Here is a 27,984-nt window from a genome sequence, read left to right as displayed (position 1 = left end):
AAAGCTGACACAGCCCAGCTCCACCCACTCTCTGACATCACTGCAGTAATAAACACCCATTTCTTAAAGGTACTCTCACTACAGATATTTACAGCCATACCCATTTATAAACACCCATTTCGTAAGGGTACTCTCACATGCCACATGCCAAATTTCCTCAGTTTCCTGAGGATGTATGGGTGCTTTCTTGGTCGTAGCCTCGACATGGGTAGAGCAGGACAGATTTTTGGTGATGTGCTGAGCTAGGAATTTGAAGCTGTCAACCATCTCCACCTGGACACCATTGATGCAGACAGGGATATGTACGATACTTTGCTTCCTGAAGTCAGCTGACCAGCTCCTTAGTTTTGCTGATGTTGAGGGACAGATTGTTGTTGTTGCACCACTCTACTAGGTTCTCTGTTTCTCTCCTGTACTCTGATTCATTGTTGTTCGAGATCCAACCCACGCTTGTCGTGTCATCAGCAAACTTGTAGCTGGAGTTGGAGCCAAGTTTTGCCACAGTCTTGTTTGTATAGCGTGTGTAGTAGGGGGTTACGTACGCAGCTTTGTGGGGCCCCGATATTGAGGACTATCATGGAGGAGGTGTTGTTGTTTATCCTTACTGATTTTGGACTGTGGGTCAGGAAGGCGAGGATCCAGTTGCAGACGGAGGAGCCAGATCCTAGGTTATAGAGTTTTAATATGAGCTTGGCTTGGATTATGGTGTTGAAGGTGGAGCTGTAGTCAATGACTAGGAGTCTGACGTAGGAGTCCTTGTTGTCGAGATGCTCCAGGGATGAATGTAGGGCCAGGGAGGTAGTGTCTGCTATCGACTGGTTGTGGCGGTATGCCGCCTTAACCACAGTATCTACCTGCCCTGTTACCTTCAGGGACCAGTGTACATGCACACCAAGGTCTTTCTGATCCTCTGTGCTTCCCAGGATCCTGCTGTTTTATCACGTATTCCCTTGGCCGTTTGTCCTGCCCAAGTGCATCACCTCACACTTATCCGGATTGAATTCCATTTGCCACTGATTAGACAATGTGACCAGCCCGTCTATAACCTCCTGTAATCTAAGGCTATCCTCTTAATTGAGGTGTATAAGATGATGAGAGGGATAGATAGAGTGGACGTTCAGCGGCTTTTTCCTCGGATGGATGTAGCTGTTACAAGGGGGCATAACTATAAGGTTCATGGTGGAAGATATAGGAGGGATGTCAGAGGTAGGTTCTCATAGAGTGGTTGGGGCGTGGAACGCACTCCCAGGTATGGTAGTGAAGTCGGACACTTTAGGAACTTTCAAGCGGTTATTGGATAGGCATATGGAGTGCACTAAAATGATTGGGAGTAGGTTGATTTGATCTTAGTTTCAGACTAGTTCGGCACAACATCGTGGGCCGAAGGGCCTGTACTGTGCTGTACAGTTCTATGTTCTATGTTCCTCACTATTTACCACCCCACCAATTTTCGTATCGGCCACAAACTTACTGATCAACCCACCTACATTCATGTCTAAATTTTTATATAAACAGCAAACGCCCCAACTCTGATCCCTGCAGAACTCCACTGGCCACAGGCTTCCAGTCAGAAAAACACCCCTCGACCACCATTCTCTGCTTCCTGCCACTCCACCAATTCTGGATCCAATTTGCCAAATTTCCTTGGGTCCCATGGGCTCTTATCTTCGCCATCAGTCTCCCATGTGGGACCTTAACAATAGCCTTGCTGACGTCGAAGTAGACTACGTCAAATGCATTGCGCTCATCGACACACCTGATCACCTCTTCGGAAAATTCAATCAAGTTAGTCAGACATGATCTCCCTTTAACAAAACCATGCTGACTGTTCTTGATTAGGTTGGACTGACTGGTCTGTAATTTTTTGGTTTCTCCCTTCTTGAATGAAGGTCCCACATTGGCTATCCTCCAGTCCTCCAACACCTCTCCTGTAGCCAGATAAGAATTGAAAATTATTGCCACCACCCGACTATTTCTTCACTTGCTCCACTCAACAGCCTGGAATACATTTCATCTGGCCCTGGAGATTTGTCTACTTTTAAGCCTGCCAGACTATACAGAACCTCCTTTCTGTCTATGTTAACTTCTTTAATTTTATCACAGTCCTTCTCCCTGATTTATATACCCACACCGGCCCTTTCACTAGTGAACACCAGCACAGAGTATTAATTTAGAACCCTCCCTCTGCCCTCCGGCTCCACACACAAATTACTTCTGTGGTCCTTAATGGGCCTTACTATTTCCCTAGTTATCCTTTTACCCTTAATGTACATGTAAAACAATTTAGGATTTTTCTTTATTTTACCTGCATCCTTTCATGTCCCAATTTCCTTTTTAAGTTCCCTAGTTAAGGAGCTTGAGGATATTTGGCACAGCCTTGGAATTTGATACTCTATTCCTAATTCTGGGTCGTCCAGATAAAAGAATTATTAATGGTAAATAATAAAGGCTGTATAACATCCCAACTTTTGCAGCTTGGAAAATTATCCTCCATTCCTGGATTAGTGAAAAGTATGCTTCAATTCAAAATTGGCATAAAATAATTATGGATTGTATTCCTATTGAATTCTTGACTATTCCGTTCTAAGTCAGATACATTCCGTTGAGTGTGGGACCCTTATCTATAATTTGTAGGCTCTGCTCTGTCTGACCTAGTCCTGCAAGGTTTTCCGTGAGCCATGTTGCAAGTCTTGATTTCATTATACAGAAAGGTGTGCAACTTGCGATGTCAAAGAACAAAGAAAATTACAGCACAGGAACAGGCCCTTCGACCGTCCAAGCCTGCACCGACCATGCTGCCCGTTTGAACTAAAACCCACTACCCTTCTGGGGACCATATCCCTCTATTCCCATTCTATTCATATATTTGTCAAGCCGCCCCTTAAAAGTCACTATCGTATCTGCTTTCACTACCTCTCCTGGCAGAGAGTTCCAGGCTCCCACCACCCTCTGTGTAAAAATCGAGCCTCGTACATCTCCTTTAAACCTTGCCCCTCACACCTTAAAACCTATGCCCCCTAGTAATTGACTCTTCCATTCTGGGAAAAAGCTTCTGTCTATCCACTCTGTCCATGCCCCTCATAATCTTGTAGACTTCTTTCAGGTCGCCCCTCAACTTCCATCGTTCCATTGAGAAGAAACCAAGTTTCTCCAATCTCTCCTCATAACTAATGCCCTCTATACCAGGCAACATCCTGATAAATCTTTTCTGTACCCTCTCCAAAACCTTCACGTTCTTCTGGTAGTGTGGGGACGAGAATTTATAAAAAAAACACAAATTAGAGTAGCCAATTATTTTCTTTTCCAATTAAGGGGCAATTTAGCGAGGCCAATTCACCTAACCAGCACATCTTTGGGTTGTGGGGGTGAAACCCAGGCAGGCATGGGGAGAATGTGCAAACTCCACACGGACAGTGACCCAAGGCCAGGATTCGAACCCGGGTCCTCGGTGCCGCAGTCCCACTGCTGACCACTGCGCCACATGCCGCCCTTGGTGACCAGAATTGAACACTACATTCCAAGTGCAGCCTAACTAAGGTTCTATAAAGCTGCAACATGACTTGCCAGTTTTTAAACTCAGTGCCCCGGCTGATGGAGGCAAGTATGCCGTCTTGACTACCTTCTCCATCTGCTTTCAGTGACCTGTGTATCTGTACACTCAGATCCTTCTGCCTATCAATAGTCTTAAGGGTTCTACCATTTATAGTATATTTCCCGTTTGTATTAGACCTTCCAAAATGCATTACCTCACATTTGTCCGTATTAAACTCCATCTGCCATCTCTCCGTCCAAGTCTCCAACTGATCTATATCCTGCTGTATCCTCTGACGGTCCTCATCGCTATCCGCAATTCTACCAACCTTTGTGTCGTCCGCAAACTTACTAATCAAACCAGTTACATTTTCCACCAAATCATTTTTATATGTACATATAATATATATATTACAAACAGTAAAGGTACCAGCACTGATCCCTGAGGAATGCCACACACAGCCCTCCATTTGGAAATGTACCCTACTACTGCTATCCCGTCTTCTATGACCGAGCCAGTTCTGTATCCATCATGCCAGCTCACCTCTGATCCCATGCAACTTCACCTTCTGTGCCAGTCTGCCATGAGGGACCTTGTCAAAGCCTTACTGAAATCCATGTAGACAACATCCAGTGCCCTACCCTCATCAGTCATCTTCGTCACTTCCTCGAAAAACTCGATCAAGTCAGTAGGACACGATCTCCCCTTCATAAAACCATGTTGCCTCTCATTCTACAATGTTTGTATGGCTTTAACCTCTTTCCCCTACCCCCAACTCTTTGATTGATCTGTTGTGCAATTAAAGGCACTAGTTCTTAAGGACCATAGTTTTGAAATTATCCTGTCTTTCTCTGTTCTTATGTTTGCAGAAATAATTGTTCTGTACTGTACTAGCGTTTTGAAAGTTTGCTGCGTTATCTGTAAAAATGATAAAACTCTAATAAAAACATATTAAAAAAGAGCATCCCATGTGTTCTAATCACCTACTGTATAAATGGTTTTAATAAGCTTCCTCTTAATTTACCCATTATTATTCATAAACATGTATCTTGCTACAATGTAACTAGTAAAACTATTTCTGTGCTTTTTACATAATCTTCACAAACTTGGCAGGCTTTATCAGATCCTGAATTTTCGCGCCTCCAGTTTGAAATATAAAAATCCTAAGTTCTTGAGTCGCTTATTATGATCCCTTAGAGACTAATATCTTTTAAAAAGAGATTTGAATTCCCAGTGCCAAACTCTCACACAAAATATTACATTTTTTTGAGACTTTTACTGTCACAAATACACTAATGGTAACATCATCTAAATAACTACAGAAAATACATCCTCCCTTTAACTTCTTGACATGACTGAAAATCCCACCATGTATTTATACTTTATAGCACACTCTCTGCAGAATGGTCATCTTACAGAACACAATCCAAAGTTACTCCCTAATAAATTCATGTCGTAGACTACGGCAATCGTGAGGAAGGAATTTACAAGGACTGACAAAAGGCCAGGGGATTTTGAGGACAAATGTATATTATTAGGCCGATAAATATGAATCATCACAAACTCGTGACATGGCCAGGCTATTACTAGACCTGTACAATGAACAATCAGAGGTTGGAGCTGAAGAGCTGCATAACCAGGGCAACATTAACATGTCGTAGAGATGAATATTGTGAAAAGATGAGGAAACTGAAGTGGTGGATGGAGTGTGCAACTACCCAAATGCATATTCATTTACTGACACCAGATTCTGCCTATCAGTGTGGAAAGAAATGAAATGTCTGAAGGAAGAGACAGCTAGAAATGAAAGCTTGGAGTGAAACAGAATTAAACGATTTCGTGAGAATTGCCTCTCGACTCAAATATACGGGATTCATCGTAATGTATGGCATGTACTTTTTGGGAAAGGGGTATGTTGTAAAACTTTATCTAGATAAGTGGTTAGCTTAGTGTAGGAATAATACTGCATTCATAAATTACTGGCAACACTTTCAAAATTTAAAGAACTGGTACAGGAGAGACCGACTGCTTCTAAGCTAAGTAGGAAGAAAGAGGCTTGAGGCAGCAATTGAAAATCATTTAAATTAGATGCACGAGAAGTGGGGTAATGGGGTGAGGGAGGAGGGTGGAAAGAACAATTATTTGTGAGACCATTAGCAGAGAACAAGTTAATCAGCTAGTGAGAACACCTTTTTAAATAGTAATATTGCTATGGATGCAGGATAAATGCATTCAAGAAAAAATATACTCCAGAAACAAATATGACCTTAAATTCATTTACAAACAAATTAAATTAAATAAGGATGGTAAAATGACCTCCAAATTTCATTAGGGAAAAGGAGAACATAGAACATGGAAAAATACAGCACCGAACAGGCCCTTCGGCCCACGATGTTGTGCCGAACCTTTGTCCAAAGAAGCAGTTCCTAGCTTCTTGAAGTGCAGAAGGTGATAATTTAGATTTAGATTTATTGTCACGTGTACCAAGGCACAGTGAAAAGTATTATTCTGCATACAGTCCAGGCAGATTGCTCCATACATGAAAAACATAGAACATACAATAAATACATGAAGATACATAATGAAAATAGATAACGGATCAGTGGCACGGTGGTGCAGTGGTTAGCACTGCTGCCTGCGGCGCTGAGGACCAAGGTTTGCATATTCTCCCCGTGCCTGCATGGTTTCACCCCCTCAACCCAAAGATGTGCATGGTAGATGGATTGGCACCTCTAAATTGCCCCATAATTGGAAAAAAATAATTGGGTATTCTAAATTTATATTAAAAAAACCCATAGATAACGGGCGAAGTATACGGTGTGTATATAGTGCTACAACTGTAGAGAAGATGCGTAGAAAGATCAGTTCAGTCCATAAGAGTTCAGTCCATAAGAATCATAGAATTTACAGTGCAGAAGGAGGCCATTCAGCCCATTGAGTCTGCTATGAGGACAGGTTGAATAAACTCGGATTGGTTTCGTTGGAAAGACTGAGGCCGAGGGGAGCCCTGATTGAGATCTACAAAATTGTGAGAGGTATAGACAGGGCAAATAGTCAGAAGCTTTTTCCTAGGATGGAAGACTCGATTACAAGGGGCCACAGGTTTAAGGGGCTGGGTTCTCCGCTCCCCAATGCCGAAAACATGTTTGGTGACGGGGCGTTGAATCCGTTTTGGCACTGAAATCTGAAGCAGTGCAGTTTTCAAATTCCCCCCCCCCCCCCCCCCCCCCCCCCCCCCGCCCCGAAAATTGGTGTACTCGTGGAATGTGCCGCGCCGAGTATCCACCGCCTCAGGCCATTGTCTGAGGTCTGCCCCATGATGTTCGGTTGCTGACCGGCCGAATTCCCGACGGCGTGGTTCTCTCATGGTCGCACCGTCCGGGAACCTCGCGTGGCGGCTGCGGACTCAGTCGGGGGCGGGCCAATCGACAGGCAGGGCGTGGGGAGGGGGGGCTTTCGGGGCTGGAAACAATGTGTGTGGGAGGTCTGGGGCGTGCGAGCGGCTGATATGGGGCACTAATTTGCCGGTCCAGGGCACTATTTTGCTGAGTCCACCATGGAGCACAGCGCAGCCACTGGAGGCTGGCACCGTGTGCATGCAGGGCCTCTGACCCGGAAGTGCGGGGGACCGTATCGGCAGCTGAAGCTGCGAGCTCTACGACAACTGCCTGCTAGCCCCCAGCAAAACGGGCAATCTGTGGCCTTTTGTCGCCAGTTTTCCTGGAGTAAAAGACATACGCCCAAAAATGGAGAATCCAGCCCAAGGTGAGGGGGAAAGTTTAGGGGAAATGTGCGGGGGAAGGTTTTTCACGCAGAGGGTAGTGGGGTGCCTGCAACGCGTTGCCAGTGGAGGTGGTGGAGGCAGGTATGATAACAACATTTAAGATGTATCTTGATAGACTGATGGACGGGGAATGAAGAGATGCAGATCATTTGGGCAATGAGTTGTAAGATCGGCGCAGGCTGGTGAGCTGCAGGGCTTGTTCCTGTGCTGTAATGTTCTTTGTTCATGTCTAAGACTCTTCCTGACCAGCCTCGCACCTTATACCCATTGTAAACTTAACCTCATCTAAAACGCTACTATCTGAAACTTATATTACTCCACGGTCTATTTGCCTATTGTCCTTGTGCTCACTGACCTGCATTTACTCCCAGTTCAATAACACATTGATTTTAAAATTCTCATCCTTGTTTTCAAAACCTTCCATAGCTGCATCCCTCCCTGTCTTTGTTACCTCCTGAAACCCTTCAAGATCTGTACTCATCCAGCTCTGACCTCTTCCATATCTCAGACTTGTAATTTTTCCATTATTGCCAGCTGTGCGTTCGTTTAGATCAGACTGTGGTTATCACTCCTTTTAAAAAATATATATTTAGTGTATCCAATTCATTTTTTTTTCCAATTAAGGGGCAATTTAGCGTGGCCAATCCACCTAGACGGCACATCTTTGGATTGTGGGGGCGAAACCCACGCAAACACACGGAGAATGTGCTAACTCCACACGACAGTGACCCAGAGCCGGGATCGAGCCTGTGACCTCGGAGCCGTGAGGCAGCAGGGCTAACCCACTGCGCCACTGTGCTGCCCTGGATTTCACTCCTAAATCTCTCTGCCTGTCTTGACTAAGAGACACCGACGAGATTTACCTTTTTTGAAGTTCCGTGCCACAAAAAGTTGGGATATTATACAGCCTTCTTTCATTAGCGTCAATAATTCTCCTATCTGGGAGCACCAGATTTTGGGATAAAAAATCAATTTCTAAGGCCGTGCCAAATATTTCCTTCAGCTCTTTAAACCAGACCAGTGGAATTTAGTTTTGACATAGGACAACACACCGTGCATGTAGTCTCCCTTCACTACCTTGCACTTTTGGCACAATGCAGATATATCGGGATCAAACCTGTGTATCAAGCTTGGTGTAATATGCAGACATTGTAATATTTTGAACCCTTTATTCGATTACAGACTGACATTTTATTGGCATTTATTGGCATTTTCTCACATGTTACCCCAGTTCTCCTCATCAATACTGACTGCAAAGTCTTTTTCCCAAGACCACAGTGATTCTAATATATTCGCACAGGATCTAGAACACAAAGTGCCATAACATTTGCTGATTAATTGCTTAGGTTTGACAGAGATCAGAATTGTTTTCCACTGGGGTGACAGAAACCTCCAGATGCCTGTTGTCATTTTAAGGATTAAGTCTTCAAGTTGCAGACATATAAGAAAGGAGTTTCTCGGGATATCAAATTGTTCGCCTGCTGCTCAAAAGATGACCAGGAAGCACCATTAAACATGTCACCCAGCATACAAATACCTCTATCTCTCCAGATATCGAATCCATGGTCCATAAGACCTGGTGGAAAATCCGGGTTGCCCTGAATGGGAGAAAGAGAGGAAGTTAATTTTGAACTCCCTTCCAGCTGATGGGCCACCCTCCATGCTCCAGAGCGTTGATAATTATAGGATTTTCGCACTTGACTGACCCAGCCTTAATTCCTGCAAAATAATAGGGCCTGTAAGGAGTATACAGACTGACCTGCTTCAACATCGAGCCAAAAGGAGGAGGGGTCTCTCTGACCCATTCCCTTATGAATCTAAGATGAGAGGCTAATTGATACGTTTTACTATTCAGCACTCCTAACCACCTCCACCCCCACCCCCTCTCTTTTTGAGCCAGCGAGCTGCAGCTTAACCAACTTCAAGTAAGGCTTCTTTTTGTTCCATATAAATGAGCTGAGTATCCCATAGATTTCCTTTAAGATTCTAAAAGACAACAAGATTGGCAGCATCTATAAAGGATAAAATAACCTCGGCAACACATTCTTCTTAACGCTACCCTGCCCCACCACGATATCGACAAGGAGGGCCAATTCTGCAGGTCCCACTGAATAAACGCAATTAATGGGAGCAAGTTTTCCCCATAAACTCTTCAAAGAAGAGGGTATCCACAATAACCAAATAAGGAGAGCTTATAGGATGCGCACACTTCAGGATTCTTGCCTGCCTTCAGAATTAAATAAATATTTTCTTCTCAGAACATCTGCGACAGCAGATCTGCTTCAACTAAGTGACTATACATGCTGATCAGCGGATCTATTTGCAAATCTTTAAATTCCTTGTAATACTCAAACCCAAAGCTATCAGGACCTGGGGTCTTACCAGGCAAGAGCCACTTCCCCTTTAGAAATAGGAGCATTCAGGACCAACCTTTGGTCCTCCGATTGTTGGGCGTTGAAGAGAAGAGGCGTTCCATAAGTGTTGCTGCATCCCCACAGACTGGTCTGTTTTTATAAATCAACAAAAAAACCCTTAGATGCTTTATTGGTAGAATGATTAAAACACAGGATATTATCCTTGGAATCTAGGACAAGGCCTTATAGTTCACCCTCTTTTTTCTTAGAAAGTCCAGGTATCTACACGGCTTGTTTCCAAACTCATATAACTTGTTTTGCAAACAAAAAGCTCCTCTCAGCCTGCTGAGTTAGCAAGGAGTCCAGCATCGTTCGAATTGCGTGTGTGTGGCTCCTTTTACATTTATGCCTTTAATCGTGGATGAGAGACCATTTGTAATTTCTAAACTGTAAACAACAACACGCAAAATGTTAGAAACGTGTGCAAAATAAAAACAGCAATATTTGTTAAATTTAATACCTAAGCTATGAATGAGATGGAATTTAACAAAACTTCAAGTATTTATGTTTTCTTTAAACAGACATGGACAAATAATATGAACAAATCATCTGATCCGAAGATAAAGTACTTTGATGGTGATGATTATACATGTATTACATTCCAACCTGATCTGTCAAAATTCAAGATGGAAAAACTAGATAAAGATATAGTGGCACTCTTAACACGAAGAGCTTATGATCTGGCTGGGTCGTGTAAGGGAGTCAAAGTCATGTTCAATGGAAAGAAACTGCCAGTAAGTTTTTAAAAAATTTAAATGGTTTAAATTACTTGTAGGATGGTTAGAGGCAATCAGTAGATAACATGTATTAGCATTTTGCTTCTAACTGAAAGATCTATATTTTTAAACCAAGTTTTTGCCGGATGTTAAAATTACCTTCAGTTTGTAGAGTTTGCTTTCTTTTGTTGTGCCTTGAAGAAATATTCTAGGCTATGGAATCTACGTGGAACATTTAAAGTGTGCAAGAGTGGGCAGGGGGGACTGGTTTATATTGTTTCCAGTTGGCAAATTGATCTGTGCTAGATAATCCACTGCAACGTTTTTGCTAAAATGCTAATCTGAGTAGAAGAGATTACATTTCCAAACCTGTGTCTTATCAGGGGGTGGTGCTTTCAGCATCCTGTTCTAAGTTTATCTCTTATGAGCTGGTGCGTGGTGTAGAAGGGAATTGTTTCCATAGAGAGGAAAACTGGCATAGTTGATCTCCATCATGTATAAATTGCAAACACGTTGACCAACCATGGGAGTTGTATTGAAGACTATGGGGAAGGGTACATCTCAAACTGTTCAGCCCCTCCAGTTAAAGGACAGGTGACAATGGGGTGAAGAACATTCATAGCACAAGTTTAAAATGTAACTTTTCTGAGCTAAATTTTGTTGAATGATAGATTTCCAAAACTGTAGTTAAACTGAATCTTTTCCTCCTGGTTAGCAAAAGCAATTATTTAAGTTATTAGTGGATCTCCTGTAGAGTTAGCCGAAGGCATATTGTCTCCATCTTAGCTGTTTCTATTGCCCAAATGGTGCTGCTTACTGTTTTTCTCTCTATCTCTTTGTTTTGCTTTTTCTTTTTCTGCTGTCTTTTCCTTTTTGGGTGTGCGTCGCAACATAATGAGGAAGTGAATGCAAGTCATGAGACATTGGGCAGGTAAAGGGAACATGGATTTACAGGTGCAGATTGGCAGGTGAGGTTCTAGTGCTGGGGTTAGGGTGCAGGAGATCACTGGAAAGGAATCCTCAATATCAAATTCTGCAGTTCTACACCTCCTTGAGCCTCCCCTCTCATCCATTATAGCACCATTACTTATTCCAGGGGTTCCCAAAATGGGGTTCTGTGAGACTCCCCAGGGGATCCATGGTCAGTTTGGCCATGATCCGGGGAGGAGGGGGGGGGGCGGCAGGGGGGAAGAGCCAGGGCTGGAGGGAGGCCTCGGGAAGAGCCGGGGCTGGAGCGGGTTGGGGGTGAGGGGGGTGGGGGGGGGGGGGGGGGTTCTGAGAGCAGGGAGATTGTGTGAGTGATGGTGAGGGTGTGTGAGTGGGTGCTCCCATTAAAAATGACAAAAAGTTAAACTTGGAAGTATTTTTGAATAACAGAACTTTTCATTATAAAAATGTAGACACATATAAGATATAGAAACAACTTTCAAGTTGGGTTTTGTGTGTTTGTGCCTATTGAGCAGTAATAATTGTTTGTGGATTAATCCTTCAATACAATAAGAATATTTCTCTGGGTTCCTTCGGTACTCTTGAGAGATCAAAAGGGTTCCCTGGATGGAACACTTTGGGGACCCCTGACTTATCCCATATGCTGCTGTGCCCTTCTCTAATGTGCCTCACTATTATTGTGTTCTGTTCAATCACTGGCTCCTCGCCATATATCATTACCTATCATTGCTTAGATTTGCTTTTCACCTTATTCAAGATGTGTCACCAGTGATCACACTTACGTTAGTTTAGGATAATTTAGTCAGTGAATGAGGACTTCATTATACAAAATAGTACTTTTCCCATCCTCTAAAAATGCGTGTCATGTAGAAAAATGATTTATTTCCCCAATGCTGGCATTTTTCACCTGGAGTATAAATGTTAACAAAAAAAAAATCATCTCGTTAAATCCGTCAGCATTTTCCCAAGATTGGTTTAAAAAAAGTTGATTTTAACTACATTGGACTCTTAAAAAATATGCATATAGGTTCAAACTCCATTTTTTGTAATACTGTCGAATTAGCAACTTCTATCTGAATCAAATAGGAAAAATGGCATTTGCTAAGACATGGGTTATGAGATGTTGATCCTTGTCAGGAAAGAGCTGCTGGGAATTTCTTTGTACGTTAGACGCTAGCACAGCTGATGCCCATTTTCAAAGAGGGTAACAAATAACTACAATTTTGTCAGCTTCACATTCATAGCTAGTAAAATAATCACACCTTTTATCAGTAATATTTACAAATGGTTCCATGATCATGACCCAGTAAATGACAACCGACACATTCAGAAATGGAGGCTTTGCCTTCCCGACCTCCTTGAATGTGTTTTGAAAAGATAACATCCTGGGCAGATTGTTTTAAAGCCTTACAATATGGTGTACCTGGCTTGAAAATAAAGACTTGCATTTATATAATATAACTCCTTTCTTGATTACTGGATGTTTCACAGCACTTTCCAGTCAAAGAATTATATTCTAGATGTTGTAATGTATGAAATGTGGTAGCTAATTTGTATATAACAAGATTCCATGAACAGTAATGAGATAATGACCAGATAATTTTTCTGTGTTGTTAATTGAGGGATAATTATTGGACAGGACATCAGGATAACTCAGCTGTTCTTTGATATAGTACCATGGGATCGTCTGCGTCCACCTAAAGAGCAGTTAGGACTTTGGTTCAATGTCTAAACCAAAAGATTCTCCAAAACATATTTTGATAAAATTCAGGCAGGCTGCTGCTTAATATTAAGGGCAATACTTAGATGTAAAGCAGTGGGAATTTAAAGCCAAACTTGAGAATTGCTGAGAAATTAGTTGGCTGGCAAGATGCAATGTGTGCTTGTTCAGGGAGTGAAGTTCAAATGGGAATGCTCCCCAGTAGACTGTTCTAGCCATTGCTATTCAGATTCCTAATTTTGTCCGATTTACATTAGCAACTTGAGTTCAGAATTACAATGCAAATTCATGAAAGTTGCCAATGATCCCAAACAAGGAGTACTGTATCATAGAATCATAGAATGTACAGTGCAGAAGGAGGCCATTCGGCCCATCGAGCCTGCACCGGTCCTTGGAAAGAGCACCTTACCCAAGCCCACACCTCCACACTATCCCTTAACCCCACCCACCTTTTTGGGCACTTGAGGGCAATTTAGCATGGCCAATCCACCTAACCTGCACATCTTTGGACTGTGGGAGGAAACCGGAGCACCCGGAGGAAACTCACGCAGACACAGCTGAATCTGAAGAGACAGCTCTTAAAATATACAATTAATTTCCCGAGTATATATGATTGAAGTAGTGACTATTGAAGTTTGATTGATGAATGTACATTGTTGCTCAGAGAAATAAATGGGCAGCTGAAATACTCTTTGAATGATGTTGAAAAATATGTTGGGTTATTAATAGGCAGTGCACTAAATGTGCCCAATGATATGAAGTAGCAAACGAGCAAATATAATCCAGAGTTTAAAGTAGAATGTATATCAAAATAAGTTGTGCTTAAACTGTTCAGTGTCTTGCTGAACTGTGCCTGCAGTCCAGGTCCATTTGTTGGTTAGTGCCACAATGGGGGAAGGCATTAATGACCAGAAGAACAATCTATTTCATGAGAAGGGCAAGATAAATATGGGCCTTTCAACCTTGAAAGAAAGTAACAGGTGACTTCCCTGGTATTGAATATTTCAAAGAAGGTAAATCTGGTATTTAAATTAAAATGCTCAAGGGCAGGTGAAGATGGCTTCAAGCTCGCAAAAGACAAGAGTTTGGGTTGATTATAAGAAGTTTGTTACACTTTAAGTGGAATATGGAAATATTTAAGAATGCTGTGTTGATGGAAGAACTTTGCACATTACCTAGAAACATAAGCTAAGAATGGCTGAATTATTCTTGTCCAAGTTTGTCTTTGTGACTTTACATCAGGCCACTAAGTACCCACCCTGCTCCAGCATCACCCTCCTATTACAAACATATTCACTCAAAACTTTAGCGCAGTAAATGAATGATTACAAAATGAACATATTTTTATTGTGGGGATAGCTTTCATTCAGGGTGAAAGTGCATTAAAAATTACAGCATGCTTCAAAAAATGGGATGCAGGAGGGAAAAAGAATAGCGGATTGGAGGTAAGGAAAAGCAGCTAATGATATCTATGTATGATGTATGTTTTGATTTTGACGACTTATTTTATTTTTTGCCTGATAGATAAATGGGTTCCGGAGCTATGTTGATCTTTATGTGAAAGATAAATTGGATGAAACTGGCGTAGCACTAAAGGTGGTTCATGAATCTGTGCATGATCGTTGGGAAGTGTGCCTGACCATGAGTGAGAAAGGCTTCCAGCAAATCAGCTTTGTAAATAGCATTGCTACTACGAAGGTTGGTATTTGAGAACTAGTGCACTTTTGTGAGTTACCCTTGCATTCAACCATTGCTTTTTGAAAGTAAGAAACTTTATACTTATTTTTCTTTCCATATTAGAATGATCAAGTTTCTGAATTTAATGGAAATCTTACTTTCACAGGGTGGTAGACATGCTGATTATGTAGTTGATCAGATTGTTAGTAAACTGATTGAAGTTGTAAAAAAGAAGAACAAAGCTGGCGTATCAGTGAAACCTTTTCAGGTTAGTTATTAGCAGAATTGTACCTGCAACTTTTCACCAAAAACCATGTCATTAACTTGAGAAAAAAAAATATATGCGTATTCTCTTTTTACATAGGTAAAAAATCATATATGGGTCTTTGTGAACTGCCTGATTGAAAACCCAACATTTGATTCTCAAACAAAAGAAAACATGACTCTTCAACCAAAGAACTTTGGCTCCAAGTGTGTCCTTTCTGAGAGGTTCTTCAAAGCAGTTAGTATTTCAATGTTAATGCATCAATATTTGCAATTTTATGTTAGTAATTTGCTTATTGACATGGAGTTGATTTTAACCCACAAAAATGGGTGGGTTTAGGTTTGGGTGGCAGGTTAAATATTAAATTGGAACAGGAAGCCGCCCACTTCTGGTTTTAAGAGAGCAGATGAGCAATCCGTTCTTGGGAAGTGGATCAATCGTTGAAACTTTTTAAGGAGGTTACGCGCTTCCATTTTTGCTATTTTGTACCTTTGACTGGGTTTCTTGGGTATTGAAAACACAACAGGTAAAGGGAGATGAAAAGGGCTGTGGATCCATTGGGATAAGTTCTCTTACTCTCTACTGGTGGGTAGGAGGAGCAGGAGTGTTTCCTTGAGGCCCAACAAGCAAACCCAGTTTAAACCCCCTCACTATCTCCAAAATCTTACTCCACATTGATTCTCCCCCACCTCTACCCTCGCAATCATCAACACCTAATCTGACGTGGCACATCACCTTGGCTCTACTGAGTCGCCTTTCTACAAGATCTCTGATTCTCTCGCTGTCCCGCTGTGAACTTCCCAGCCCTTCCAACCATGCTGTATTCACTCCTGCTACTCCTCACAAATCCTACGATCTGCACCCCCAACAACTGTGCAGCTTAATTATCCTGAGCTGCCGCTCTGTCTGTAGAACTTTCCCATCTTTCAACAGGCTGGCTTATGGGCAGGAAATCTGTTGGATTAAAAAAAAAACGATATGCATTGTGATGTTGAAACCCCACTCCCAGTGAATTTCAGGGCCCCGGTGCAAATGGGAAAGTGGATGGTTTTTTTTAAAGGTAAGGGTTATTCTGAAAATATGATAGCGATCTATTGCAAAGGGATTACTAATATATGTCATGTAAGTATAGGAAAGGGTCATTCAGGCCACTTGCTTTGTTAGAAAATGAATCTGGGGAGATAATTATGGGGAACAAGGAAATGGCAGAGGAGTTACACAGATAGCTTGCACCAGTCTTTATGGTGGAAGATACTTTGAGCATTCCACTAATACTTACAAAAATGAGGGAGCAATTAAATACCATCACCATCTCTCGAGAAGTAGTATTAGACATACTAATGGGGCTAAAGGCAGATACGTCCCCTGGTCCCGTTAGCTTGCAACCTAGGATCCTAAAAGTAGTAGCTACCGAGATAGTGCATTGGTTGTAATTTTCCAAGAACCCTTGGATTCTGGAGAATCGGAGAATAGAATCAAAGAATCTCTACAGTGCAACAGGAGGGCATTTGGCCCATCGAGTCTGTACTGACCCTTTGAAAATGCACCCTACCCAGGCCCACTCCCCCTCAACCCAACCTAACCTTTGGACTCTTAAGGGGCAATTTAGCATGGCCAATTCACCTAACCTGCACATTTTTGGACTGCGAGGAAACGGGAGCACTCTGAGGACACCCATGCAGGGGCAGGGAGAATGTGAAAATTCCACACAGACAGTCACCCAAGGTCAGAATTACCTGGATCCCTGGAGCTGTGAGGTAGCAGTGCTAACCACTGTGCTACCGGGTACACAAAGTACTGGAGGATTGGAAAATGTTACACCCCTATTCAGAAGGTGGGGTGGGAGGCAAAAAGTGGGTAACTGTAGTCTGATTGTTGAAATCAATTATTTCAGAAGTAATAGCAGCACATTTGGAAAATCATAATCTAATCAAGCAGAGTCAGCGTGGCTTCATGAAAGGAAATCGTGTCTGACTAATTTATTTGAGTTTTCCGGGAAGTTGCAACAAGGGAACCAGTAGATGTGTTGTATTTGGACTTCCAGAGGGCGTTCAACAAGGTACATCACAAAAGGTTAAGTTATGCAAGAGCCCATGGTGTTGGAGGTAATATATTGGCATGGATAGAGAATTGGCTAATGGGCAGGAAACAGCGAGTGGGGAAAAGGGATTCTTTTTCAGGTTGGTGGCCTGTGGGGTTCCACAGGGAGTAGTGCTGGGACTGCAACTGTTTACAAGATATATTAATGACTTGGAGGAAGGAATCAAATGTACTGTAGCCAAATTTGCAAAAATAGGTGGAAAGGTAAGTTGTGAGAGGGATACAAATAATTTGCAAAGAGATATTGATAGGTTAAGTAAGAGGGCAAAAAGATTGGCCATTGGAGTATAATGTGGGAAAATGTGAAGTTCATTTTGGAATTAACAACAAAAGTATTATTTAAATGGAGAAAAACCGCAGAAAGCTGCAGCACAAAGGCACTTGGGGGTACTTGTGCATGAGCACAGAAAGCTAGCACACAGGTGCATCATGCACTCAGGAAGGCTGAAATGTTGGCCTTTATTCTAGAGGTTTGAAGTATAAGAGTAGGGAAGTCTTACTGCAACTGTACAAGGTTATAGGTGAGAGCACATCTGGAGTACTGGAGGGATTGTCTTATTAGCAAAGGTTAAACAGATTGGGACTCTAATTAGAATTTAGAAGAATGAGAGGTGATCTCATTGAAACCTATAGGATCCTATTCCTGTTCCTATTTCGTATGGTCTTATTTCCCAAACTCAATCTTTCCAACATCCTTCTTTCCAAACTCAAATCCTTTACCCCTAATAAACTCCAGTTTGTCCGAAGTTCAGCCACTCACCTTGTCCACCACTATCTTTCACTCATCCATCATGCCTCTCTTTGTTGACATATGTTGGCTCTCTCGCAGCTCCGTCCCAAGACATTTAATTTTAAAACTTCATCTTCAAATCTCCTCATAAGTTTATGTCATTCTTCCTCCTCTGTTACTGTGTCCTTCTCCACTATCCTTTCATGTTTCTTCATGTCTTTTTCCCCCACCCCCATCCCTTTTATCTAGTATTGGAAGCAATTTTAACTCTTGCCTCTGAAACTGTTTGTCTCATCTTCATGACCTCAACTCACTTGAGTTTTAAAGCGCCCACTCAGAATCAACCTTTTTGACCAAACTATCGATTTCCTTTATTCCTTCCATTGTAGCTAGGTGTCAATCCTTTCTCTCTCCCTCCAGCATGATTCTCTGCAGTAAAAGTGCTATTTAATACCTGTTTCTGATATGTTGGAAACTTGTGTTGCAGGTTTCTCAAGAGTTCATTATTCTTGGGGTTTTTATTCCATTTTGTATGGTTAAGGATAAGTTGTTTTGCATTAAGGTTTTCTTTTTCATGTGATTTTAAAGGAGATGAAAATTTATTTGGTCCTTCTAGGCAAACAACTGTGGCATTGTTGAAAGTATACTAAATTGGGTCAAATTTAAAGCCCAGACTCAATTAAACAAGAAGTGTTCCTCTGTAAAACACAGCAAAATCAAAGGCATTCCAAAACTGGATGATGCCAATGATGCAGGTACAGTAAGTGTTTTTGCTTTTATATTTACTAGAATAACAATGACATAAGCTACCTTTTATAACCATGGTTAAAAATAGAATGGCTGATTCATGTTATGATCCTAGTGAGAGCTTGTTTCATATTTGAAACTACAGTAGTTACCAAAATTTCAATAGGGAGGCAATAGTATAGTGATAATTTCACTGGACTAGTAGTCCAGAGCCCAAGCTAATGTTCTGTAGACTGAGTTCAAATTGCACCACAGCAGCTGATGGAATTTCAATTCAGTTAATAATTCTGGTATTAAAAGCTAGTCTCGGTAATAGTGACCACCATGAAATCATTGCTAATTGTCGTAAAAAACCATTGCTAATTGTTGTAAAAAGGACATCCTTAATGTCCTTTAAGGATGGAAATCTGCCATCCTTAGATGATCTGACCTACATGTGACTCCAGATTTAATATGGTTGGTTCTTAAACACCCTCTAGCCACTCAGCTGTATCAAACCGCTACAAAGGAATGAAACTGGATGGACCATCCCGCACTGACCTAAGCACCGGAACTGATGTACAGCCAGCCCTGTTGACTCTGCACAGTCCTTACTGACATCTGGGGTTTGTGCCTGGATTGAGTGGCAGGAGAGCTGTGAGACTGAACAAGTCAATAAATTCTCAAAACTGGGTCAATGGGAATCGGGAAAAACCCTCCACTGGTTGGAGTGGTACCTAACGCAAAGAAAGATGGTTGTGGTGGTTGGCAGTCAATCATTTAAATCCCAGGACATAATTGTAGGATTTCCTCAGAGAGCTGACACAGTCAAGGTCCTAGGCTGCTTCATCTTCATCTCTATCATAACACCAGAAGTAGAGATGCTCTCTGATGATTGTATACAGCAATATTCACGACTCCGCGGGTATTGAAGCAGTCCGTGCCTATATTCAACAAGACCTCGACAAAATTCCGTTTGGGCTGGTAAATGGCAAGTAACATTTGTGCCACACAAGTACCAGGCAATGACCATCTTCAACAAGATATAATGCAACCATCTCCCCATGATATTCAATGGCATTACCATCGCTGAATCCCCCACTATCAACATCCAATGACCAGAAATTGAACTGAACCATATAAATATTGTGACTACAAGAGCAGATCTAAGGCTGGAAAATTTGCAGTGGGTATCTCGCCTCCGGACTCCCTAATACCTGCCACTATCTATTTACAAGGCACAGGTCAGGAGTGTGATTCAATACTCTCCACTTGCCTGGAGTACAGTTCCAACAACATTCAAGTAACTCAACACCATCCAAGACAAATCAGCCCACTTGATTGGCACCCCATCCACCACCTTTAACTCTCTCCACCACTGATGCACAGTGGCAACAGTGTGAACCATCTGCAAGATGCAGTGCAGCAAATCACCAAGGCTCCTTCGACAGCACCTTCTTGACCCATGACCTGTACCATGTACCTACAAAGCACATGGACTACAGCAGTTTAAGAAGGCAGCCCACCGCCCCCTTCTCCAGGGCAGTTAGGGATGGACATAAATGCAGGCCTTGGCAGCGACACCCACATCCCATGAAAGTATAAAAAATATATATTTGAGTGTAAAATGTTTTTTCATAAGTTAGTGTAACATCAGTCTTTAATGAGTAAGATGCAAGTTAAAGGACATGTATATGTTTCTGAATCAGGTGGAAGACATTCTTCAGACTGTACATTGATTCTGACTGAAGGAGATTCAGCCAAAACCTTGGCTGTGTCAGGTCTGGCTGTTATTGGGCGTGACAGATATGGTGTGTTCCCATTGAGGGGTAAAATTCTCAATGTTCGAGAAGCTTCACACAAACAGGTACGTTTGCACTAAAGTGATGCAATATAAATTAAGATTCCATTATGCTTTCACAGTTTTGAATGAGGGATTTGTCTTTCTGACCCTGGGACAGATAGAAATCTCTTGCATGTAAAACTACTGTAAAGCTGTTGAGACACCACAGAATAACAGTTCTGGTGAGATATTATCGACGTGCTAACTAAGAAATCGGGGCAAATTGTGTTTGCTGTATTTTAAGTTGTGTTGAGGGGGGCGTGATCAACCTATGATTGGTCTCGGTGGTGCATGATCAGTTTCTGATATGGTTTCTCAAGGGTGATGATCACCTGTTAGTACCATTTTCCATTATTCCCTGACTGGCCAAGATGTCAATTTCCTGTGGGACCATCCCTCATTCAGATTTGTTTCTTGCTTAGATAAAAGAATGTGTTATGATCCCTTCCTTGCCCATTTGTTCAGGATAAGGGAAATATGCCGTCATGCTCCCATGAATGATACCTTGAGCTCATCTTCTCAGACTGCTTAACTGGTATTAAATCGGAGTATGTTTTTCAAGGCCATTTTGCTGGATGATGTTTTTCTCTCTCTGGTTACTTGGAATGAGTTACTTTATTTTTAAGGCAAAGGATACAGTGGTAAAGTTGCTTATAATCCTTAATACTAATATAGAAGTTTACAAAGTGGGTAGTACTTTTGAAGTTATATAGATTATGGATAGAACATAAGTGAGAATGGTTTTGATGTCTGCTTTAATTTGAGATAACACAGGTTATTTCTGGGAACATGGATGGATCATTCAGTCCATATGTCGAATTGTTCTATAGGCATCAGTATGTCCTGTAGAACCTTATTTAAACAGACGCGTTTCGATAGGTTTTTGATGAGAGTACTGTTTTGCTATTTTATATTTTTGTTTTATCTGTCAGCGCTTGGTATAAGTCAGTTAAAAATACACAATAGCTTTACAAATATTACATAAGGTATACAAAATCTATATAAAATACATATAAAGTCAATGCTTGAAAGTGATTGCTCAGTATAACACAACACATTCAACGAACACACAGTGACGTGAGAACAAACCGAGATTCAACCGCTCCTCATAGCTAATGCCCTCCATACCAGGCAACATCCTGGTAAATCTCTTCTGCACCCTCTCTAAAGCCTCCACATCCTTCTGGTAGTGTGGCGACCAGAATTGAACACTATACTCCCAAGTGTGGCCTAACTAAGGTTCTATACAGCTGCAACATGACTTGCCAATTCTTATGCTCAATGCCCCAGCCAATGAAGGCAAGCATGCCGTCTGCCTTCTTGACTACCTTCTCCACCTGTGTTGCCCCTTTCAGTGACCTGTGGACCTATACACCTAGATCTCTCTGACTGTCAATACTCTTGAGGGTTCTACCATTCACTGTATATTCCCGACCTGCATTAGACCTTCCAAAATGCATTACCTCACATTTGTCCGGATTAAACGCCATCTGCCATCTCTCCGCTCAAGTCTCCAAACGATCTAAATCCTGCTGTATCCTCTGACAGTCCTCATCGCTATCCGCAATTCCACCAACCTTTGTGTCATCTGCAAACTTACTAATCAGACCAGTTACATTTTCCTCCAAATCATTTATATATACTACGAACAGCAAAGGTCCCAGCACTGATCCCTGCAGAACACCACTAGTCACAGCCTTCCAATTAGAAACGCACCCTTCCATTGCTACTCTCTGCCTTCTGTGACCTAGCCAGTTCTGTATCCGGTTTGTTCTCACTGGAACAACGGAGGTTGAGGGGCGATCTGATAGCGGTCTACAAAAGTATGAGGGGCATAGGCAGAGCGGATAGTCAGAGGCTTTTCCCCAGGGTGGAGGGGTCAATTACTAGGGGGTATAGGTTTAAGGTGCGAGGGGCAAGGTTTAGAGTAGATGTACGAGGCAAGTTTTTTACATAGAGGGAAGTGGGTGCCTGGAACTCGCTGCCGGAGGAGGTGGTGGAAGCTGGGACGAAAGTGCATTTAACGGGCATCTTGACAAATACATGAATAGGATGGGAATAGAGGGATACGGACCCAGGAAGTGTAGAAGATTGTGGTTTAGTCGGGCAGCATGGTCGGCACGGGCTTGGTGGGCCGAAGGGCCTGTTCCTGTGCTGTACTTTTCTTTGTTCTTTGTTCTATGAACATTTAAAAGAACTATAGTTACGAAAGCTAAATACAGAACATAATTCTAAACTTCCTAAATCAAAGATAGTTCATAATGTGAAAGAAAGTGATTCCTCTTAAACATCATCAGTTAAACTTCACTGATTTAATGCACAAGGCTAAATGTTTTAACACTTGTTTTTCTTTGCACAATAGGCCTTTGAATTTAGAGAACGCAGCTGATAATTTTAATTGCTAGGGAGGTGGATGGTTCCACAACAATACTAGTTCAACTTCGCCTCACTGGATTAAGGGCCATATGTATGTTCTCACTTGTCAATTGAGAGTGTGATGCTAAGACCAGGTCATAAGATGAGCTAGTGTCCCAAAATTCAGCATAAACTATATTGGGTTGACATTCTTTGATTATTTCTCTAATGCCATTAACTAACCTACAACCTAATTGTAAATAATTCTCAATATTAAACTTTCCTATGAAATTCTGTGCATGCTCATGGAACTCATTTGTGCCCAATTTCCACAAGGGGTCATGATTGAATTTTGACTTGGCAGGATGCTTTACATCCTCAACAGGTTAAAGAGTCCAGACTGAGGTAACCCTCCAGCACATCTACGATTTAGAATATGCTGACAACTGTACATTTGTGGCCCACACTGCAAGCGATATTCAGAACAGCCTCAACCCCTTCCCACTCAACATCAGCAAACCCAAAGTCCATCACCAGCCCTCCCCCGGACAAGCACCTATATTTACAGCTATTGTTATTGATGGAGAGACTTTAGAAGTAATTCAACACTCTGGCCGTGATCGTGTGATCTCGTCGCGCCCGACTTGGGACATGATGGGGCTGTTTAATCTTGCAAGAGGTCTCTCATGAGATTTGTGACGCTCAGGATGCCTCGCAACATCTAACGAGATCTCACAGGACATAGAGATCTGGATCTTGCCCTCACTGGGCGGGATCCAGATGTGCATATCTAAGTGAGCAGTTAGCCTCACTTCAATAGGCCTGCACCGGTGTCTTCCCAAGACCTGGGATCTAAAGCCTGCACCTGGGAGACCTTGCCATGGTGCCGTTTAGCGCTGGCCCACACAATTGTGGATAAGGCGTAACGGCACCTGGGGTGGGAGGGGAATTGAGAGATTGGGGTGGCATTTAAAAATCGTGTCCCGATCTCTTTCTTCCTGTACTGACGGAGCTCGTCAGTGCGGAAAATGACGATAAGTGTGGCCAAGTTTAATGTAGATAAGTGTGAGGTTATCCATTTTGGCCGAAAAAAATGGAAAGGCAAATTATTATCATAGAATTTACAATGCAGAAGGAGGCCATTCGGCCCATCGAATCTGCACCGGCTCTTTGAAAGAGCACCCTACCCAAGCCCACACCTCCACCCTATCCCCATAACCCAGTAACCCCACCCAACACTAAGGGCAATTTTGGACACTAAGGGTAATTTAGCATGGCCAATCCACCTAACCTGCACATCTTTGGTCTGTGGGAAGAAACCGAAGCACCCGGAGGAAACCCACGCACACACGGGGCGAACGTGCAAACTCCGCACAGACAGTTACCCAAGCCGGGAATCGAACCTGGAACCCTGGAGCTGTGAAGCAATTGTGCTAACCACTATGCTACCGTGCTATCTAAATGGAAAACAGATTCAAGATGCATGTGGGTGTCTTTGTTCATAAATCGCAGAACGTCGATTTGCAGGTACAGCATGTAATTAAAAAGGCAAATTGAATGATAGCGTTTAATGCAAAAGGACTGGAGTATAAAAGTAGAGAAGTATTGTTGCAATTGTACAGGGTGTTGGTGAGACCACATCTGGAGTATTGTGTCCAGTTTTGGCCTCCTTATTTGAGGAAGGATGTGGTGGCATTGGAGGCAGTTCAGAGGAGGTTCACCAGATTGATTCCGGGGATGAAAGGGTATATAAGTTTGGGCTTATACTCGCTGGAGTTTAAAAGGATTAGAGGGGATCTGATTGAGGTATATAAAATACTAAAAGGGATTGAAAGGGAAGTAAAAGTAAACCAAATGTTCCTCCTTGTGGGGCAATCTAGAATGAGAGGTCACGGATATAGGTTGAGAGGCGCTAGATTTAGAACTTAAACGAGGAGGAACTACTTCTCTCAGAGGGTGGTGAATTTGTGGAGCTCGCTGCCCCATAGTGCAGTGAAGTTTGAGTCATTAAATGGCTTCAAGAAGGAGATAGATATATAGCTAATAAAGAACGGGTTAAAGATGGGGAGGTGGAATTGAGACTAGGAAGAGATCAGTCATGATATGATTGAATGGTGGAGCAGGTTCGGAAGGGCTGAAATTGCCTACTTCTGCTCCTAATTCCTACGTTCCTATTTGTGCCGGGCTCCGTCAGTTTTGTGAATGGGGATGTTTGTGAAACCATCTCTAATTAATTGTTTAATTGTCCATTACTGTTCAGGACTGATGTGGTAGGATTGCAGACGTGTTTGATCTGATTTGTTAGTTTTGGGATTGTTTCAAGTTCTGTCTGTAGCATGCTGGTTCCATTGTTCTGTCACAAGTTACCCAGTCTAGATGGAATGCATATTAAGTTGCTGAGGGAAGGTAAGATGGAGTCCCCTTAAGCCAGTTTTCTTCAAACTTTCTTTCCCGGGACCCACTTTTACCAGCCTGCCGACCTTCATGACCCACGCCGGCCGACCTTCTTGACCCACGCCGGCCAACCTTCACAACACCATTTCCACTTATCTTTAACGAGACAGGTGAGCCTGATTGGTCCTCACGATCTCACTCCAATCAGTTTCACAGGAGGAGATGGCAATACACATATCAGGTACAAAGTTCATCCGGTTTCTTCTTCTTTGTGAGGACGGAAATCCAACCTCTTCATTTGGAGTCAGCTGTAAGTAAATAATTGGCTGTGGGGTCTCAAACTCAAAAGGATTTTTCACCCACCCCATCTCTTTCAAAATCGGAAACTTCTTCTCTGGAAAGGAGCGACAGAAACTGTTGATAAGCGCAGCCAGAGATGACTGAAGAAGGTTTTCCAGTCTATTAATAGTTCCCTTACTAATACTGTTTTCTTTGATGTGCCGTAACAATGTGGGGAACATGTAGTAGTTTTGGCTCTGTACTCACAGTTGCCAAACTTCAAATTACTTTAGGAAAGCATATATTTCTTCACAGTGTTGAAAGCAATAATCATCTTTCCCTTGCAATTTGAGGTTCAGTTTGTTTAGAATCGGAACAATGTCTGCAAGGTTAGTATCCAAGTTTCATCGCAAAAGGACTGAGCCAGAGGCGACTATTTCGCAAGGAGGAAAGTGTGACCATCATACCTCAATTCGTAAACACTGACCCCCTTGACAGGCAACGTATCTCTGTGTGGAACAAGGAATGTATGTGTTCGGCCCCGAGATCAAAACACACGCCTCAAAAAACCTGGTATTGAGTGCGCTGTGTTTGAAGAAGTTCACAACTTTCACAATTCCTTACAATACCACTTCAAGTTCGGATGTAATTCCTTTTGATACCAATGCCTCATGGTGAATAAAATAATGATTCCAAAAAATGTCCTGACCAGCTGCCTCCTTAATCCTTATTATAACTCTCCTGTTTTTCCCAGTCATGTTGGCTGCCCCATTGCTTGTGATTCCTCTGCAATGAACCTAGTCGAGCCTGCACTTTCCAACCACATAACTGTTCAATTCAGTCTATGCCCGTTTCGGCCATCAAACCATTGTCAACTACCCCAGCAGCCTCGGACACACCCATAGCTACCGTCACAGTTTCCAAAGTCAGGTTGACCTTCTTAAAAGTGAACCCTTGGAAAGCAACTGGTCCGAATGGAATCCTTGATCGTGCACTCAGATCCTGCCCGGACCAGCTGGTGGGTGTACGTTCGCGGACATCTTCAACCTCTCCTTACTCTGTTCCGAGATTCCCACCTGCTCCAAGAAGACTTATCATACCGGTGCCAAAGAAGAACTAGGCAACATGCATCAACGACTACTGTCCGGTAGCCTTGACATCTATCATGATGAACTGCTTGGAGAGGTTGGTCATGAGACACATCAACACCATACTCCCAGAATCCATTGCAGTTTTCACACCACCGCAACCGGTCGACAGCAGTCGGCATCTCCCTGGCTCTACACTCACCCCTGGAGCATCACGATAACAAGGACTCCTACGTCAGACTCCTATTCATTGACTACAACTCTGCCTTCAGTACCATAATCCCAGCCAAGCTCATATCAAAACTCCAAAACCTAGAATTTGGCTCCCTCCTCTGCAACTGGATCCTCAACCTCCTGACCATATACCATAAATAAGGATAAACAACAGCACCTCCCCCACGATAGTCCTTAATACCGGGGCCCTGCAAGACTGTGTACCTAGCCCCCTATTATACTCCCTATACACACACAATTGTGCGGCAAAATTTGGCTCCAACTCCATCTACAAGTTTGCTGATGACACGACCGTAGTGAGTCGGATCACGAACAACGATGAGTCAGAGTACAAGTGGGGGTTAGAGACCCTAGTGACGTGGTGTAACGACAACAATCTGACCCTCAACACCATCAAACCTAAGGAGGTGGTCATTGACTTCAGGAAGCAACGTCTCGCACACACCCCTATCTTCATCAATGGGGCTGAGGTGGATCAAATTCCTAGGTGTGCACAGCACCAACAATCTGTCCTGATCCACCCATGTCAATGCTACGACCAAGAAAGCACAACAGTGCCTATGTTTCCTCAGGAAACTAAGGAAATTTGGCATGTCCACATTACCAATTTTATAGATGCTGTAGAAAGCATCCAATCTTGCTGCATCACAGCCTGGTATGGCAACTGTTCTGCCCAAGACCGTTAAGAAACTACAGAGTCATGAACACAGCCCAGTCCATCAAGCGAAACCGCCTTCCATCCATTTACTTTGTCTACACCTCCTGCTGCCTTGAGAAAGCGGGCAGCATAATCAAAGACCTGTCCCACCCGGCATATTCACTCTTCCAATTTCTTCCCCGGGCAGGAGATGCAGAAGTCTGAGAATATGCACTAACAAGTTCAAAAACAGCGTCTTCCTCGCTGTTACCAGACTCCTGAATGACCCTCTTATGGACTAAACTGATCGCTTAACACATCTTCTCTACTGAATGGTACTACGCTCCGTATGCTTCACATGATGCCTGTGTCTTTGTATTTACATTGTTTATTTATGTATGTCCTATGTTTTTCTTCATGAATGGAACGATCTGTCTGGACTGTACGCAGAACACTACTTTTCACTGTACCTCGGTACATGTGATAATAAATCAAAGCCAGAAATCTCTGCGCCAGTCGTGCTGTTTGACAATGTCAGGCAG

General features: G+C 42.6%; 1 protein-coding gene across 6 annotated transcripts in view; it reads left to right on the top strand.

Annotated features, from left to right (window-relative positions):
• Window positions 1-27,984, top strand: part of LOC140425238 (DNA topoisomerase 2-beta-like) — a 254,600-nt gene that overhangs the window by 74,302 nt on the left and 152,314 nt on the right. For all 6 annotated transcript variants that reach the window (XM_072509323.1, XM_072509327.1, XM_072509325.1 and 3 more), the window contains 6 exons: window positions 10,252-10,464; window positions 14,639-14,812; window positions 14,958-15,059; window positions 15,156-15,293; window positions 18,503-18,641; window positions 20,322-20,479. In XM_072509323.1, coding sequence (XP_072365424.1) covers window positions 10,252-10,464; window positions 14,639-14,812; window positions 14,958-15,059; window positions 15,156-15,293; window positions 18,503-18,641; window positions 20,322-20,479 — 924 coding nt within the window. The remainder of the gene's footprint in view (window positions 1-10,251; window positions 10,465-14,638; window positions 14,813-14,957; window positions 15,060-15,155; window positions 15,294-18,502; window positions 18,642-20,321; window positions 20,480-27,984) is intronic.

The sequence above is a fragment of the Scyliorhinus torazame genome, chromosome 6, assembly GCF_047496885.1.
Source record: "Scyliorhinus torazame isolate Kashiwa2021f chromosome 6, sScyTor2.1, whole genome shotgun sequence".
Lineage (NCBI taxonomy): Eukaryota > Metazoa > Chordata > Chondrichthyes > Carcharhiniformes > Scyliorhinidae > Scyliorhinus > Scyliorhinus torazame.
This window is presented reverse-complemented; position numbering and strand designations above follow the sequence as displayed.